At 35.1% G+C, this 20736-nt stretch overlaps 1 protein-coding gene across 1 annotated transcript in view; it reads left to right on the forward strand.

Moving 5' to 3' along the window:
- Positions 1–600: 600 nt before the first annotated feature.
- Kdm3 (Lysine demethylase 3) overlaps positions 601–20736 on the forward strand; it is a 170836-nt gene continuing 150700 nt past the window's right edge. The window contains exon 1 of the mRNA XM_076119537.1: positions 601–859. Coding sequence (XP_075975652.1) covers positions 704–859 — 156 coding nt within the window. The 5' untranslated portion in view covers positions 601–703. The remainder of the gene's footprint in view (positions 860–20736) is intronic.

A 20736-nucleotide genomic window follows, 5' to 3' on the forward strand; every position in this document is an offset into this window, starting at 1 on the left:
GTTAAAAAAATATTTTGGTTTTGAGTGATACGTTTTGTAAAAGTTTTACACAATATAACGACTTTTCAAAATGAAAAAAAAAATTATATAACCGCATATCATTTGGTTCGAGCTGGCAATAAAGAGGTATGTAAAGTATACTACTGCCATCTAGCCTTTCGTATGTAAAACTAATTTTAACTAAAACAAGCGAACTCACTAAATAGTTGTCAATTTCTTCGATTAATCATCTTTAACTATTGATACTTTCTATTTAATGCATTATAATGAATATTTTAATATACAGTGGATTGCAGTGTGTCCCGGTTATGACTTTTTTAGAGTAGGGCCCTCTATTGACGGACGTTCAAACTAAAACGTAAATTACGGCCTTGTAAACTGAGCCTATTACCCAAATAAAACAAATATCGCTCCTTTTTAATAAAATACGTCTGCGTAGTGATCAATGTATTTTGGTAGTATTATAGCAAGTTTCATTACAGTACGACCAACTTGAGAAGTTCGTAGACTAGACATTATTCCGCGTAATAAACGACTTTTGAATTTTGCCGTATAATATATACGTTCCGCAGAAACATTTCTTGTGTTTTCCACGTAGTTTCCCTTCGCTCAACGAAGAGTGTGACGTGTAGTGCGTTTTGTCGCTGAGTTTCTTGACGTTTGTGTAGTTTTTAATGTGAATAATGTGATTGTGTAGTTCGTTATGGCTTATAAGTACCGTGAAGATTTAGTTGGCAAACGATTTCTAGCTGTGAGTGGTGTGACAAAAATTAACGTGAATAAAGTTTCTGAATGGGGATGGAAAGCTGGTGTTATCAGAGCAGCATCGCTCAAAGATAACAAGAATAAGGAGCTTCAGGTAAAGCTTTGTGTTTAAATGTATCATTTAAATAAATTAAATTTGAGTTTAATTCATAGCTTTGCTAAACAGGCTTTTATTATAATGATCAAAGAAGGTATACTTCGGAAAGGAGAAACCGGCGCGCGGATTTACGTACACCTAGCTGTAGTTAATGAGTACTTACTACATTGGCTACTTTCCATAAATCTTATTGCATTTTCATAGCCAACTTCAGAAGATGTTATCAATGTCATAAAACACCAATCAATGCCAAGAAAATTTATTTCTGTGATTGCTGTTTGTTTCTATAATTTTTTTGACGACCTTCAGAGTGCAGTTGTGTTAATTAAAACACTAAGATACCTACTACCTAATTAAAGGAAGGCTTGACGACTGCCGACAGACTAGCCACGTACCTACCAATAGTATGTACCTACGTACACTTTGTCCTACAAGCGGGGAGGCAAGGGAGGGGGGTAGTGAGAAAAGGCTCCCGAGCTCGGGACTGTTGGAAAGGGCTCGAAGCCTGGGCCTGGGACTAGCTAAAGACCCCGGAATATTAAAGGTCTTGTACAGCTACGAAAATCTTGCAAAATAGTACAGTAACAACAATTAATTTAGCATCTAGTTAAGTAGGTAGGTAAGTACCTACCTAAACTACAAATACTTATTACAAAAGTAATGGTTATGGATTTGTATACGTTAGTAGTTACCTATTGATAACAATCTCAGGTCTGTGTTTTTTTTAAGAAACGTGCTATTTATATTTTTTATAATTTAAGACAATCAGCCTTGAGCACGTTTACGCACAGAGAACTGTCACCCCCAAATAGTTTAGGCAATAGGAAGGATTCAAATCACAACCATTGCATTTTACTTAAATAAATTTAATGAATGAAGCTTGAGCTGTTTTTAGAATAACCTAACGGAGTCTAACAAGTACGTATAGGTACCTACTTACTTATCGAATTTCTCGAAAGCTAAGGATAATATTACCAAAAAATATATTTCAGGGACGTAACGTCTGGATACTTTATTCTAGGACAGGTGTTAGGACTTTGGCGTAATCATCGTGACTGTATGATGGCTCTAATATTGTTGCCATCTCTGTAAAAAAAAATGCTATTTATGCATAGCTTTCTCTAAACGTCAATTGTCAACAATAGCAGCAACAAACACAGGCTACTATACGTCCACTAATTACTTCTTCATCTCTATCTCATTCTATTTCACACCTTCGAGATCAAAACTAGCCCATAAAAATAAAGGTAGTGGCTAGTTAAGTTGGCATTCCAGACGGAAAACAATTTATGAGATAATAAAGCCTGTCTCTGACAGTATAAATGTGGCACATGCACATAATTATTGCTATTCTGGCCTTTAGCATATCGCGCAATAAACTGACAAATAGAGAAATATCATAGATCATGTATACAGAGTGTTTATCTAGTTGCGATAAAGCTGATAGGTACTTATTTACCATAATAAGTGTACTATTCGACATATTGTTATATCTAGCTATTCCAGCATTAATTTTCGCCCACGGTTCCGCTCGCTTGAAAAGAGCGCATCGATGATGAAATCTACGAAGTCACTTGTTTCTACATATTCTGGAAAACTTTCCGGTAGTTTAAATAGATAGCTGGACTACCTTCTAAAGTCAGAAAGTACCTTCCCGGTAACTTGTGTCCTTTTCCAAAGTGTTCGCCATGCCTAGGAAAGATGTTTTCTTAATCGGTTCATTATAGTGAGCATTAAAATTTTATGGATTTGTTGCTATCTTTGTTTTAAATATTAACAATTAGAAATACGGATTTCTGGACGTAGACCAAAGTGGAAGATATCGGAGTGCTCATAACTGAACTGAAATGACGTGATGTAGTGAGTGTAGAGGAAAAGAACGGAACGGATTGGTGTTCAAGGTACAAAGTATTTGAAGACCCGAAGCAAAATAGGTCGATGACTTAGATGTAATTTAACTATGTCGATATGACCTACAACAGTGATTGGCTTAAATTCAATAAAAGAGGATTTTACCATGCTGTGGGTCAAAAAGCCGTTCATGATGATGCCTTTTAAACGAAAAATACTAAAATCTTTACTTTATTCTTACTACCTATACTAAACTGTCTTTTGAAAGTCTTCTAGTCTTTGTACAAGTTTTACTTATGTATTTTTTTTTAATTAATTCAATACATACATGTAATATACAAGCACAAGAATTGCATAGAAATTAGAAAACATAAACTAATTTTAGTCTTGCCAGGGTAGAATCTAATTAACAGTATCAAGGTTATTCTCTCCATGTTAAATAGTATTACACAAAAAAAACACAAAAAATATTCTCTTTATTTATCGTTAAATATCAATTTACCTACCTGATTAACGATCAATAACCTGAAACATTTGCGCGCCTTCAATGACGTGTATATTTTTTGTGTATTGTAGCTTAAATAAAAACTATTTGGCTATCATTGGTCATTAACTCATTAGTATTTATATTGCAATTAGGCACAAAATTGTACAAAACGAAATGCACATGGCAGGGGGTTCAACGACCCCGCTCTCACCGCGTTCGATGCACCGACCGTACGCATCGCTCGCTGTGTCGAGTCGGCCCAATCAGTTTTTGGACCAAGAAAAAAATATATTATTAGACGTGGAAAGGTTTTACGGGTTTCGGCTTTTACTTGAACGAAAGAATTCCAATTTGGATATAAATTATTCCAATTGACTTGTCCCATGTTCTCCTCCATGCCTTATCCCGATCCTTTCTTAGTGAATATTAAATCGGATTGTCTTAGTATTGTCTCAATACATATGTAAAACTGGGATAAATAGAAATGTATCAGTAATAAGAGAAAATCATTCAAAAGACATACACAGGAATTTAAATTGGTCCTGGATAGATATTAGGTTTGCTGTTTAATATTGTGTTCATATTCATTAATAAAACAAGAAGGGGTAGGTGAGGTGATTTAGTCCTTGATTCCACCGCGTAGGCCAATAACTGGTTCAAGACTGCATTCAAGGAATGTTTTGAAGATATCTTAAACATGCATGGATGTACACAATGTTATCTTTTCTAAATGTTACTCGGGTATTTCCCAGGGTTCAAACCCTTGCTACCAAAGTTTGCTTACTAATAAATTAACGCTTTACAATTCATACTTTTCACACGTAAGTCCGAAGTTCGTAAGACGCCATAGTATAGCTTTTCTAAATATATTAACTCACCTATAAATAGTTTCCTACAAGTTGCGTAATCAGTTATTGAAATTGGCAACTTTGGTCTCATAACCAAAACACAATTAACTACATGATCTCATTAACGCAAACATTTGTTCTTCAAAGCGAAATTCAACCTGCCGAAAATTGCTTTATCTGATTGCTAGGCTTAAATAGATTATGTACTAGGATTTCACCAGATAAACGAATGTATAGACTTAGTCTTGAGTCTTAGTCTGAAGTGTGTGGGTCTGTTATAATAGCAAGTACCTGGTACATCACACAAAACATTCAAAATCAAGAGACACGACAAAAGCCAAGTTGCGCTGTGATGCGTCCGCACGCCTGCATTACTCGTCAGTTATAAATAGACGACATATCTTTATACCACTGCATCGCTATTCGCTCTCCCGCCGAGTGAGAGACGCCAGACCAACTTCAACACAACTATACGCCACATGAAAGATAATTTGTTTAGATTATATACGCGTTCTGAAAACTAGGGTCCGACGCAGGTGTCTATTACTTCAACCAGCTATCGAAAAACATTCAAACAGCACTGCCTGCTTTAGGCAACTAGAAAATCTTGGTCGTATAATCGTACCTGTCTTAACCTTCTTTTCGGCGAGAGGTTAAAAACTTGAGTTCTTGACCTCTTGCCGAAAAAAAAACTTGAGATTATTCGCAGACTATATCTTTATTTTGGGTTTTTAACCTGGCTAGCTTACATGTTAAAAACAATTAGTTAGGTACATTTTAGATAACCCAAAACCAGTTTACAAGCCTCTCTTAAACCGAGAGCGTGTTTTTTTTACCCAAATCTACAAAAACCAATATTTTAGCAACGTTGGAACGAAACTGGCGTCCTAAATGTACCCGAGTAAATAACCCTTTGATGTCCGAGATAAAAAGAATGTATTTTAGGGACCCTGATTAAAAGGGCGTTGAGTTATTACGTAAGGTTGTATCCGTCAAACTTAATCACAATAATATGTCATGTTAGTACTTTATAGACACTAGATATATGTTTTCTAGACGACTACCCGAAGAGATTTCCATTTCGAAAATATTTTTTATGTAAATACACATTTTATATGAATCCCTCTAAAATCAAGTTTCCAAGAGTCGTTTTACTTATATTGTAAGCTTTAATATTTTTTATTGCTTTTTGTTGATGAGTAATATGCTCCTTTCATGGGCAAATAATCCTGTTTACACACACCTACTTGTTTTAAACGTGGTCAAACAAGTTTAAAATAAAGTAGGTACACACTTTACTTACATTCTTATAGGTCACACACACCAGTTCAGATAGGATTCTATTTTTTATTTCTTTGTTAATTTACCCAAGCGTTATCCTTATAATATTCTTTTAATATTTTTTGTGAGGTGTTATTTTCTTCCAACACCCACCTGACGTTTACAAATTATAGGGACAATTTATTTTGTCTGAAATTAGAGCAATTTATAAAACCTTACCAACTTGTGTCCACATGACATCTCAATAAGTCTTCGTGAATGAAAAAGTTTGCCGCGACAGCGCCCACATTGTAAATCGTTCCATATTTGTTGACTGAGTCCAATTCCTGAACAAAATATAATTCATGCAACTGATTTTGTTCACCAAATCTTCATCAAACCGATGTCAAATCAATTGAATCAAAATGGATGTCAATATTAATAGGTCATTTGTTCTTAATTGAACTGTGGCCAGAGAGAGACCGGTTTGCTAATCAACTCTATTTTATTCCTAGGTAGTTTGCTATTACGTCACCGTCACCTTAGCGACTAATACTATTATAGACTGGTTGTATAATACTCCCACTACAACTAGTAGTACTACGAGAATACATATCGTGAAATCTTTCATATACATCGTAGGCTTTTTGTTTCATAGTTTTTTACTTCTTGGGCTATAATTTCCTAGTAGCCATGACAACTTCAGATATAAATTCTTGTGTTTTAAGTCACTCTAATGACTGGAAATATCCCTTGAGCCTTGGTTTTCTCAGTTACTAACGTAAACAATGGAAATATTATCAGTCTTTGTTCTATGCGATTATTTTAAATGATTGTGTGTATTACTCAGCAACCGGTGACACCGCTCTTGTATCTAGATATTTTATAGGTAAAAAATGTGATATACAAAACCCAGTCCCTTTGCGTGTTCATAGAAATTGACTGTTGACATTGCTGAGTCAGGATTAGGTAGGACGACCTTGGTAGTTGTTCTATTGATTATATTATATTCAGACTCATTAGCGATTTCACTTGCTTATCTTTGTGCACTTTGTTTTTTGTTAATGTAGTTTTTGAACTCTACTACATGTTCCTCCCTGCTATTCAGTAACCTATTGAATATTTTCTGTGGTAAATAAACCATTTGAACTGCCTCTACTACTCGGATCTCCTCCAGTACGCTGGCCAAGGGTAGATTGGTGAGTAAGGACAAACTTTTCCAAAAACTGAAGACTGAATGTAAAGAATTTTCAGGCGTGCGACACGATGTTCCCTTTGCAATCTTAACATAATCATGGAAGCGTATAAGAAGCAAATTCTGCTGTAAAATATCCATTAGGCGTTAACCTTCGTAAGACTTAGAACAGGAAAGTTGTTTGAGGTTTACAATAACAATCTAAAGTAAAACTTGAAATTATCGACGAAACTGAAGTAAAAAGTTTGCTTGGTCATCACTCGTCGCTCACACACAAATACAAAATATCGCCCATCCTCACAGGCTTGTAGGGCCGAAATTAAGATCCATATCAAAATATTATGTTTTAGGAACAACTCGGTCCATGGTATTCCATTCAATTTGAACATAAAACGAAAAGTTATCCACAAAATTATTTATATCATCTACCTAGCTAGATGTTGCTTGATGGCATAAAGGAAGTTACTGAATCAGGTATGCAGAGTTTTCTATATCATAACAACACGAGTTCAACAAACTGGCTAGAGGTGTTTCGCAATTCGATCCAAATTCAAAATAGAGGTGGTATGATCCAATCAACATTATCATCCAGCTGATATCAAACGAGTTGTGCAAGTGGCAGCACAAAGATCGCGAGGGCGAGGGCGGGAAGTAGGTCACCGGAGTGAGGGGGGAGCCCTTAGGCCACTTATCAAGCGAGCGACCGGGGCCGCGGCTAGCGGGGAAAGCGAGTTTGTCTCTTGAAATTTTTGTTGGTAGATATCTGGCACTGTTGTGTTCGTTGGCTCGAGTTTAATGCTTCTCTACGGATGAGATAATTTTATTTTACCTCAGTAATGAAGAAGGTTATGCCCTTCCCGCAGCGTTGTAAGCGTGCTCAATGCCAGCACAGAATCACACAGTTAGTAAATATTGCGAAGTTGTGCACCATCTTCATTTCATTGTACGGTTAATGCAAGAAGTATTCTTTTTGATCATTTATTATTAAATTGTACAAATAACTTTCTAAATACATTTGGAATAATCGTCCATTAACTAGGTATATGGAAGTGAAATCACTCGTATACACAAGAGTCGCTTTCCATGTGCCCTGATACCTGTTTGAGTGGGTTTGTCAAAGTGGCAGCTGGCAAACTAGTTATATCTACAACACTTTATGCTTGCCCCCTAAAGATAAAAGTTCTTGAAAGATACCCTCAGATGGAATGTTTGTGGAAATAAGATATACGATTTGGGCGTGTACATGCCGACAATTGTAAATAAGCTTTACAAGCAAAGTTGGAAGACTTATAAAAGGGCTTTAAGCAGGCTCAGAATTTGGGACAAGAAAATGTTATTGATAATATGACAACTAACTTTATTTACACAAGATTTTAAACCCTTTCAATATGATTCAAGCAGGTGTTAGAGTTAACAGTTTATATGACGATTTTTACCATCCAAATAAGGTAGCTATTGTAACCTCGAAAAGCCCTTCGCGACCAACCTACGAGGCCCCCGACGTTGAGTGCCATCGACAAAAATAATACTTACTTACAATTTGTTGAAATTGATGTTTAATTTGTGCATAATTTTATGTACCGAGGTAGGCAAAGAAACGTGTATAGTTAGAAATACAGGTAACTAGGCAGGTCTTCTTTGGTCACCACGCTGAAAAACGATAGCTTAGTCATGGTCTCGGGCCCCATTCGCATTTGTTGAAGTACTGTGTGCCTTTAAGGCGGTTGCAGCCAGGAATTGGCTTCCCTTGTGTATTCGTTACTACATGGGAGTAAAGACATAAACGCTCTAAAAGGAGAAACCCTGAGCACATTTTATACACCTAGCCTACACTTTCGGTACAACATAACTCTATAAAAAAACTGAAAAGCCTGACCTTAGTGTAGATCAAGTTAGTAAAGTAGCGAAAGTGATTGATGGCAATTCAGAATTATAAATTAGAATTTTCGCAAGGTTAATGTAATAAAAGTAAAAATTGAGGAAGAAAATTGTGAAATATGATTTGTATTAGTGCTTCATCATACCGAAATATTCAGAACTTATTTTTCGTTATATACCTAATTACATTTTTGATTACATAAATATTCATCTTTGATTACTTGCTAGGTACTTTTCTAGTTCACACTCAGTTAAGTTTTCTGTATTTACTCTTAAACATGTGTTTCCTGTTTGTTTATGTAAGCGGTTGTCGATGCAACTTGCAATGAACAAAGACTCATAATAAACACTTCAGTCATTTAGTTTCTTTGTTGTAGATTATAGTGTTATTGTTCTGTGTGCATGTCGCAGTTTTCTTTAAATACGTAGTTCAATTGCTACTTTCTTATACTGTCTGGAGTATATTCAGAAGATGATAAAATGGTATACTAGATTTAAACACCAAATCTAATTTAGGGATTAGGTTGCTAATTTAATCCACCAAACAATGTAGTGTAAATATCGGATGTAAAAATCTATCAAACTAGTGTGTATTTGGTAGTTAAACTTCTAAGCAGCTGTTTCTTATTTAGTCAAATTGCCTTATAGATATTACTGGTATTGTGGACATTAGTCAGTGCTGCTAGTAAATTCATACGATATCGTGCAGATCCATCCATTCCGATAACTGTATTATCCATTTTGCAGTAGGTATATTTATTTACACCTACAACCAATTCATAATTGTTACCTGTTCAACTACTAGAAAGTGAAAGGTGAAACTGCTTTGTGTATAAATAATTCTCATATTATTGCTGTTACGCGTTTGGAATCCGCTGCACGGGAAAATTGGAAATAGCTCACTGGCCGAACTGCAGACGACCTCAATTCTAACGAAGGGAAACACTTTTACGAGTATGATGTGTTTAAGTCCCAATTCTTCTAAAAATACCTTTATAAAAACAGTGATTATTAGCTGAAAGATCGTCGTTCTGAAGGTGATTTTATAGAAAATATCTGAGAATTTTAAACGACGTTGTTTAGCATTCAAACATTTGTAAAGGCTAGTTAAGTTCAAATTGTTAAATATATTAGTTACTAGCTGCTCGGCTGCTGGAGTTCTATTAAACCATGACAGATCACCTCTATTGTTCAATTTGGAACATCCAAACACGTTTTTCATCAACAATCTTGGAACAATATACTCTTATTAGTTACTGACAGACAATACGCTTTCATTAATAGACTTGTGCAATTTGTAAACAATATGGTCTGAATTTATATTCTTTTCGCTACAATCCAATGAAGAGTTGCTTTCTGTTGATTTAGAAGCTGGTCCTTCTTGTATTTAATTAAGTATAGAGCCTACTAGTACTTATCAGTATTTAATATAGTAACAACTTAGCAGAGCATAGCAAGGCATGTGTTCTCAGTCAACCGAATATCAGTTACTAGTACTCAGTCCGTCAAAAATGAATTGTAGACGCTTAAAGCAAATGTAATTTATAAATAAAGCTTGTTTAAACTCCGAGTAAAAAAAAACGTGTGGCATGTTATATTACGTGATTTGTAAAACAAGATATTCGTAAATATTACAGTTACTTTCTTGGAAACTTGTCAGGTGTGAGGTTGTGCTCAAGCCGTGAATTGGTCAATTGACATTCCTTTGAACAATTTTATGAATGGTTCTTAGATTTTCAGAGCTGCCAACTCGTACTCAAACTATTTATTAGTACGTCCTACCTAATTACTATCTTTTTATTTTATTTTTTAAAATGTCTGGAAGAAGTATTCCTGAAGGTAGTTTCCCTTACATGCTTAAAATCTTATGGCATTAATCTTTTCGGAGTGGATAATTTAACAGCATGTACTTGATAAATACGAATTACAAGTAAAAGAGCTCATTGTTGTCCGAAGTTCCTGTAGTACATCAAACGATTTCTGAGAAAATCGCTCGAGAACAACATAAAACATCTAACAGACAGAGGGGCTTTCTTATAGATGCCCGAACTCCGGAACCTTAAAAAGTATGAGCTTTGCGAGTTTTGGAGTAAACAAAACTTTGGTAATCAAGGCCTCACTTAAACCATCGATCGGTGGATCGGTCCCGTTATTTTATATTCCGCGGAACAAAGCCGAGGACACACGGTCGTCGGTCACGCACCATCGGCTCTTCCGTCCGTGTGTTACTTGCCCTGCATTCACTATTAACCACATAGGTAGAATCTAACCATTGTAAGTATAAGAAATATAGCTAATTAAGTACGTACATGGGTATACCTGCTTAGGCTTTTAATTGAATTACATACGTCTGTGTCTGTTCTAAGAACGCATGATACCAGTTGTTAGCCCGTAAAATGTCATGAGTTTCATGGATACAAAATGTAGGAAAATAATTACGTAATATGCATATCGCAACTCCACATACCTTTACACATATGTATGTAATAAATCTATGATTTTAATCACTTTCGATGAACGAGTAGCAGCTGGCAGTAACGAATCTATCTGTCAGTGTGAAGTGATGTTCTATTTGAATATGCAATCATGGTGCTAATGCATTGAATGCGGATCTACCTATGTTGATAGAACGCACATATTTCATAATAAGCAATAACATAAAGTAACTAAAGTTTCTGTAATACACATGTGCAATAAGTTTTCTCATTCAATCTTGTTCTTTACATAGTATTGCACGAAGTCTCGTTAAAACATTTAAGCTACTCCCAGTTCAACAAAATTTTGTTTCATAAAGAACTACATACAAAATGGCAATGCTGCCAGCCTTCTGGGCACGTTACCCGGGGACGGCGATGCGGAGATATTTTATGATGCCTTATTTTAATTTTAATTTTGTTTATGTTTAGTTCCTTTATTATTATTTTTTTTTTTTTCGTTTGTACATATAAAATTATTATTTAATGTATTAATTTAATGTTTAGTTCTAGTTAATTATCTATAACATCTGTATATCTACCATATTTCAAGTAATGAAATATATATCAATAATAGTATCTAACAAATAAAATGAATTGGTACTACATACTGAATATCATATTGTATCTTACAAAGCTGTATATGTATAGGTACTGTTGGCGTGTCTATAAATATATAAATAAAAATAAATAAATAAACAGTTCGTAGTCATCATCTTTTTTATCATTCTTCATTCATATTTTGCAGTCAAAGGCATAATCCACACTCACAAACTGCAGTTCAATGCAATGGAATCTGTCTAAACCTAACCAGGAAGCATTGCTGGGCACGCGACGCAATCTAACGGAGCGTGACAGAGAAATTAACTGTTATTTATACCAACACAACGATGGCTCCGTTGAAATAACCTGTTACAACACCGACGAAAGTATTTCGACATCGATTTCGGATTAACTTTAAAAATAAGAACTGTCGTGTATGGGTTAGAGTCAAAGGCGTTATTCAAGAATACGAGTCGATAGAAACTAAATTCACTTTGTTAGCAGGTGTAAAAATATACGTTTTGGATTGTTCTTATTATACAGAGTGGGTCCAACTGCATGAGCTTTGGATCAGTCAGTTACATAACAGCATTTAATTTTATTCTTTGCAATTTGCAGTAGAGTATGGTAGCCCTACGATGTAATGTGAAATAGTTCATACATAATTTACTCGGTCTTTCACATCTACAACGGAAGTCGACCGATGCTGGGCCCTGGTCGGCTCTTTTTAAAGAGAATTATCCTTTTTTCTGTGAGTAAATATCAAATCTTCCTAACCTCACTGCTATTCTTTGAATAGCATAATGGTACTAATTATATTTTATGGGTGATATATTTTAAGCGTCACCGTCTGCGTCTCTTTTGAATCTAAACGTCCGTGAAGAATCTATTCAACAAATATTTTAAATTTTATTATCTTTCTTGCGTGCTGTATTATTATTGTTATGTAGTACCATGACCAGCCATGACCGGCGGCCTTGGTCAGTGAGCGGTTCAGACTGAAGGCTCATTTCAAAGGCACTGCTGCTAATTTCGCAACTGAGTCTGCAAACTTCTGGCGGGATGGGCTTGCAGCTATTCACATCTAGGTATCTAGTTATACCAGACAAGTAGCTATCGAATCAGCGGTACAATGTGAAGAACCGTATTTATATATTGGTTTTAATTACGCACATTAAGAAACAACGACACGAATTGTTCATACGATTGAATAGAGAACACTTTTTTCTATGCTATTCCGGCAACGAATTATAAATAGGTGGCTATAAATGGAGTCGAGTCGGGTATGTTGAGAGTAGGAGTGTTAGGACCAACGGCGGGCACAGCTTGGCACCGCCTGCAGTTGACGATCGTAATTACGTAACGGTCGAGCACGCTTGCTAATGAAACTCCTGGACTAATTAAATTTGTTGAATATGCTTAAAGTATATCTGTTAAAATGTGATGGACCTACATTGTGCGGGATGACCTTCTGTATTCGATTCTGGTATGAGGTTAGGAAAAATCTGCCATCATTTCCCGATTTTAACAGACGAATTCACTTTTTAACCATTGTCTGGGAGTGGAGAATAGAAATATTTGTACTACTTTTTCAGCATGCATTGGTTTCTAAAGTACCTATACCGTTGTAGCTGCTGTTAGAAACGTTTTACAAAGAGGCATCTGATATTATTTTAAGAATACGTAATTTGATTATTTGTGTGAGTAAATCTGTGACAAAACACCTTTTCTGGTACTGTCTTTGTTTTTCTTCATGTTACTGAATGAGACAACATGATAAATACGCAAATAATCAAAGAATTTTGCATGAATCCATCACGATGAACATATTTACAGATGTATTGAATCTCAGATCATATTACTCGATGATATAATGACTATGTAATGGCTGCAACTATCAAGGAGAAGGATAAAATGCTATTGTAATGTACAATCGTTTTGTTGAGGCCACTATTCGCATTGGCCTCAATAAACTCAATATTTACGTTGATAAATACTTTAAAAGTTAAACAAAACAATGAATAAACTGACATTTGGATGTTGGGATTGTTTTCAAAATCAAATCATTGATTCATTTAGTCTAATGAATCTACAACTAGCTCGGAAAGGGGGTAGATAATTATGAGAAGAGCTAGTTTATTGGTAATAATCGTTTGAGCTTTAGTTAATGATTTAGTGCTGGTCTCAGTAGAATCTTGTCTTCGGTTTTCCGTAGTGATTGATCATCGTCTTTTAAGAGTCATACCTACTCATACTTGGTACTCGTAATTGGTACTCAAACGCATTAATCGTATTAACCTGTTCCATAACGATTAAATAACTTTGTTTTACTATGTAATCAAGCCAGTATTTTTTTTACAGACAATGTATTAACGTCTTAAAGAAAAGGCAGTTATATTAATTTCAATTTGGAGTTAAAAGCAATGTTTACTGTTTTAGTTGTGTACAAATTATTATCTTATATTTGTTACGACAATGCAATTAAGATAATGTGCACACAACTGTGCAACGACTGCGTACTGTTTATGTCTTCATTGTTTGTGACTGATAACAACTGTGCTCTTATCACCATCCTCTATAAATAAACGCTACCTATAACTAGAACGTTTAAGTACCTATTTGATATGAATGTCAATCATGTTACAGATGGCTGTTGGGCGAAAGAATGAGGGTTTTAATTAAAATTTATGTTAAGTACATAGATTCTTCTAGTAAAATACCTGCTTGTTCTTTGACTGAATGTTGTCTTTTGAGATGTATCTTGATCTTCAGGTTGTTGAGTGTTATACCAATCTTATCTCGATTCTAATACTTTATTTTATCAATAAATGCCTAATCTATATTACAGTCAATTATATCTTGCCACTCCCACACACTGATTGGTCTTGATTCCAAAGATAAAGAGCTAAAACGTTTTAATACTCAACCATTCACATTATCTTAGAAATCAATGGATTAGTAGATAATGGCTATTTACCTGACTAAATCCGGACTCGATAAATCGGTTGCGTTGTGCAATACGACACAATGTTGCTCGACAGCCGGGGTCAGTCCACTAAACCGGTCCGGAGCACTCCGTACTTTACCCCGGCCAGTATACACCGTCCACTTTCACAACACAAATTACACAAATAAATGCACCGATTACTAAGAAACAATCAAAAGTGCTAGAGATAAATACTTAAACATGAAAACACATCCAGACATCTACTTACTTACTATAATTCTGCTTCTGGATTCTGCATTTTTTTATACTATAGGTACAATATACATTTAAAATTAAACTCTGGATTTTATCGTACGTGAATGTACAAGAATGTAAGGCGATGAAATCAGAAAATTGTTAAATTTCGAATCATTTTGTCTCTAATCTAAATAGGTATTTTCAATAGGTACCTAACTGGTTTTCATAGATAATAGAGAATACATCACTGTCATTCTGTGCTAAATGGACTTCTGTGGCAACAATGTTTACATCATAACATAATAAACTGGTTATTATGTCGTTATTATTTAAAAATAACGAGATTTCAAACGGATGTTACAACGTGGTTCGTTGATGTGCAAGGATAAAAGATCTAGAGAAAAATACATTTTCATTTTTACGAAAATAAAATAACATGACATAACTGTTCTCAATTAGATTCAAAAATCATTAATATTGATGACACAGTCGTCAAGTGGGTCTATTCGAGTAAAAATCACGAAGTGGGTCAAGGGATTCACACGTCTCTGATGAGGAAAATTCATAATGGTGATTGTAGATAAACCTTATTTCTGCGTGATCAAAAAGATATTGAGTTTATCTTAATGTCTTCTTTGCCTTATTCTGTCGTATATTTATTTACTCATTACTTTTTATGAGTCTGCGTGTGGATAACCATTTTGATCGAATATAATCTTGGATTTAAATAAGACGCAGTTTGTCGTTAAATTAATAAAATACAAAAATCTACACGTAATTTTTTCATCAAACTCAGTTATTATTGCGTCTTAAACTTTGTAAGTCCAATGGTCAATGATTTTTATTTACAATTTTCAAGGTCTCTAGCCCTTCACAAACGTCTGTGTTATTTTCAACTTTGTTTCTTTGTTTTTAAAGCAAACTATTAGCAGCTGGATAAATCGTGAAAAATTATTCGCTAGCAATGTAAATCAAGTCATCAAATCATGTCTGTGCTGTAGTTCACTATTTGTATCAGTAACCTATAACTTGTCTTAATTACGCTTCTCAAATATGAAGTCCCAATTTATAATAAGGACAGCAAAAAATATTTAATTTAGCTTGTGCCTATTGTCTCAAAGCTAAGCAAAGACCTCTAGATTCTTTATGAATCCTCCTTGCATTCTCTAACCAAATATTGTCGAAAGCCATGTCACCAGTGTTTCTTAGACATGCCATTATCACTTCAGTCTTCGTCAAAGCTCCACATAAGCAGCCGCGGGTTAGAATAAAAACATTGATATTTGATAGTAATCAATTTTTGAATAATTTTATTATAATCGTTTGTTTATAAAATATTTTTTGGAAACTAGGTTTATGTAAGTACAAAATCTGTGCAGTCATTATAACGTTTCGCTTGACACGGTCGTGAGATCAATCTTTGTTTATACAGCGCAATCAGCCACCACCGCGCCATTTCGGTTGAGTGCATTCGCTATGTTACGTAACCACTACTTGTAACAGTACTGTGAATAGTACTTCAATAACTCCTTGGAAAAATCACTCATAAAACTTATCGGTTTTTAGTTTTCTTGTTAGAAAAACTCATCTGTTGTTATTTATTTGATATTGAGTTTCCAACCTTGATTCTTCTGTTCACAACTGGATGTTTTTGTTGTTCTTTTGCCAGTTATTGATAACTTTATCGTTGATAGAATTTAGCTTTTATTCATTGAAAGTATACGGTTTGGAATGAAGTTAGTGTCAATATTTTGTTTGCAACCTGTTATCAAAATCTAACTAAGCAAAATAATGGAGGTGCTAAAGCAGAGTTTTCTTAAATATATTCCCCTATAAGAATATTGTTTGTCCATTTTATACACTTCTTTACCTATTGTATAAATAAAACATTAAAAAACATACCTACCTATTTAGTCATCAATATTTATTCGAGACGTAAAAAGTTCCTAACTTTAACCTTGTTGGTCTGTTGCAACATTCTTGAGTGAGTCGGTCATTAACCCCACGTATGTAAGTGGACCTTGTTTTTTGTTCGTCACTTTCGTATGATTTGTTGTTAAACACTAAAGATAGATAAGTGTTTTAGTGACGCAAGAGAATTTCACGCTGTTTGCCAGTCGTGTCGAGGTAAACAACGTCCCGACCAGCGTGGACTGAACGAAATCCCGTTTGAGCAACTTGCTGCTAATAAAATGAAATATCAATACGAAATTGTTATGTCTATACTTAGTTAAAAACGAATGAGTGTTACGAATACGTGAATAGTTAAGTTTGTTCATAAAGTAAAGAGATTGTACCTATAGGAATATAAAATAACTGGTTATCAGATTTGTTTTCTTACATGAATTGAGAAAATAAGAAAAATGTTCAAATTATTCACGCCGCACCGTTATGTATTTTATTTAAGTTTTTGTGTTCTAAAGTTCCAAAGTTGCTAGATTCAATAGAAACGTAGCGAAATAGGAATCAAAATATGTAATGGACCAAATATTGATCGCGTCTCTACACCTTATCGGAGACCAGCCACAATTTCTCACGCTCTTATTTTGGTTGACAATCCATATCATATGTTTGATACTGACTGATAACGTGAATATTTATCAAACCCTTACATAACCTATATACCTATTTCGTAGTATTTTGTAGTAAATTCTGCTACATTTATAAGTTCTATGTAATAAACTTTATTTGTAAATCTTGCCGCAAACAAACACGCGTACCCTACATTTCCCCAAATTTCAATTTGTGCGAGAGAGAGGGCGCATTTCCAGCTGAGGACTGAAACCCTCCTAGTATGAGGGCAAAGAACGATTACATGCAACCCCATTTTAAACCTACGGTGGCAAATGAGCGGCTTTCAGAAGTAGGTCACTACGTGAAGGGACGAAATTGGGACGAACCCTAGGGGAAAGATGAGGGCTGGTTAGGTACTGCTTTCATGCCCGCTATTTGAAAATTGTATTGACTTTAAATTCCTCTTTAATGGCATTCGCCTTTCCGTTGATTTGCCTAATGTTGTTTTGCGATTTGAGAACGTGTTTAGAATTTTTGTATCGTGAACCAAGCGTTTGCTTTGTTTAGTAAATAATTGCTGAAAAATTAAATAAATACTTACACTTCCCTAGGTGCCTCTATAATCAATTAAATAAGTTAAGAGTAATTTTTTGAACTCATACATTTTTTTTCCATAAATCGATTTATTTATACAATTTTGTATTGTTAATTGACACCTGCTCGACTAGTTTCACTATTATTGCATGTCGACATCAAACACAGGGCTGATAATGCACAAACAAACAGTAATAAGTTTTGCGCACGATTTTACAGCCTCAGACAAAATAAATATATTTTTGTATTAAGTATGGCAAATGAAAATATCCCAAGCTCAGTAATATATTAATATAATATTTGCTTTCTTCAAAACATTCACGTATAATAATAACGTGCTTAGCAGAAATTATCACACAGATACCTATTGCATTTGTACTGCAGAATATCCGCACTGCCTGGAATCTGAAGAGGCTTGATGGTCGTCAGACAAAAATCTAGTAAAAACCTGGATGAGTTCAAATCAAAGTAGTCTCCTCGGTACTGTTTATTTTATTTTTCTTTTCCAAAAAATCATACATTGTTTAGGTACGGAATTTAATTGAAACTTAAGGAGGTTTACTCACTATTATATCCGGCAATTACTTTATAAACAGTTGACGTAACAAATAACCTTTAAATTGTGTTTTAATTGTCGTTTCTTTACTCTTTGTGCCGTAGACAATGTCATGTAGGTGTGATTAAAATAATTAAATAACTATCTACTGACGAAGCATTACTTAAAATTCACGGCACTCGACTTGTCTGGGTGCTATGCCAAATAACAGTGACGTGCTGGACTTCGGACACCAACTATGTTTATCTTGTTTTACCTCGTGTTCCTATTATTTATGATTCCGAATATTTTCCTCTAATTATATGATAATAAATTAATATTTCCTTTTTAATTTTTAAAATATTTTTTTGGCTCTTAATGAATGTTTATGTTTCCTTTTAATGTTCTTATGTTTATGAACATGCAGCTAAACATTAAATTACCCATTGACCTACGTGTTAGGTCGTAAGCGACGTCGTATAAGTATGCTTTTCTTTGAATTTAGGGCTTGGCGTTAATTAAAATGAGAAGTGAAACTCTATTGAATATTTATGCGCATGGCTCTGCCCTCTAGCATAGTTAAAAGTCAGAGACGGCACCTTATCTTTAGAGAACCCGAGAATAAGAATGAATGTTACATTGCTGGTTTTCTAAATAAATTATAAAGTGTCGTAGAAATGTAAGCCTCTATATAATATGTATAGCTAAATTACGAACTCGTATGAACTTTTATATTCATACGCGGTTGTAAAAAAGTCAACGCACGTCTTAAAATTTTGAGGCCAGTAATAGTTTCGCAACAATGCGATTTCGTAACAACTAATTTTATTTCATCGAATACGTGACGTGCATTGTCCGGATACATTATTTGTAGTTCATTTTATTATTATTAAAGATAATGTGCTGTCCGGTGAAGGTTGGGCAACCTTGCAAAATTGAGTGAAATGTTGCATACTTGTTGTGATTAGTTCATGACATAGCGTAAGTACTTGGCGCATGCTCAAATTGGGAATTACACAGTGTACGCTATGCCAGAATAACTATGAAACAACAGAATTATACCGAATCATGATACAAAGGAACTGTATTATAGGTAGGTACCCAGTCAGGAGATTAATGCAGTATCATTATAGTAAACTTTTGATACAATAAAACATAATGATCATGCTTCTTGTGTCTCACGCTATGAAATTATTTATATCTATGTAGTATTTGTTATCACCAAAATACTTTACAACCTATGGCTATGGTTTCACGCTGAAGGGCAAAATGAAGTAAGTCTGTAATCCTGTGAGATGGAGGCAGTGTTATCTTCTACCAAAAATTCGTTCATCGTGGTCCATTAAGTGTCCATACGGGCGCGAGCCTTGCCGTTTATCGGACGTAATACCACTTCCAGACTATTACCACGAACTATCTAACACTACGCTATAACAGGGGAGAGTTTCTAATAGAAAAAGTCTATTACATTTTATTTCTTCAGACTTTGAGAGCTTGAACACTAGAACGTCGATGCATTAACAGTCAAAACAGTTAATCACTTCATAACTTCCTCGTAGCAATAATAAGCTGTGTGGCCTTCGCTTCAATGGACCACCCAATGATTTCCCTTGGTTATCTATTTTCTTTCGTACAATACTTCGTGCTTATAGACATTTGATCTTACTCATCCAACATCAGACATTGTTTTCCATGACACAGAATTAAGAAATGCATTTACATGACGGTTGAAACGTTAACGAATGCAATTTTCTATAAATTCTTGAGATACCTACCCTTTTCTTCACTAACCTTATACACAAGCAATATTTTACTACAATAGCCCTTAAAACTACCTATAATTGATAGCTAGTTACCTATATACATATTATTTTTGCTGTTGTATTCATTGCTAGGAAAGTTCTAGAACCGTCTATCGTTAAGTTTTTGTTCGTAACAAAGCTAAGTATGATATCGATATATGATGTAGTACTTTGCAGCCATATTAGTTCAAAGCTCGCAAAACACTGAGTAATGAAATGTCATTGGACGATTACCTTGGAGTCGAGCATGGCAGTCATGCGATGCGATCCTTCATTCCATACGGTTTTAAAAGTTGCTTGGAATGAACCATCATTATTCTGATAATGTATTGCGTGTATTTAACATAGTGGTAATTATATTCAGACTCTTGGTGAGAGTGGGATAAAATTGACAACTATTGACTATTTCGTCGAATTGTAAGGTACGATTCAGACCAACCGGCTCGCGTCGGGCCGGGCCGGGCGGCATTTTACAATGCGGTAAAGAACATTGAATTGTATCAACAGTAAATACAGTTCATATTTGCAAGCAACTTACGCATAGCTATCTCCGTCGGCATCCCGCGACGCGTCGCGACCTGTCGCAGAATGCATTCGGCTGTCGCGACGGCCGACCGGCCCCGACCGGCTCCGAACGGCGCCGCCGGCATCCAATCGGCTGCCGTCGGCTCCGTTCGGAGCCGGTCAGCTGTGCGTCGTGAAATACGAA

This window comes from Anticarsia gemmatalis, chromosome 10, assembly GCF_050436995.1.
Source record: "Anticarsia gemmatalis isolate Benzon Research Colony breed Stoneville strain chromosome 10, ilAntGemm2 primary, whole genome shotgun sequence".
Lineage (NCBI taxonomy): Eukaryota > Metazoa > Arthropoda > Insecta > Lepidoptera > Erebidae > Anticarsia > Anticarsia gemmatalis.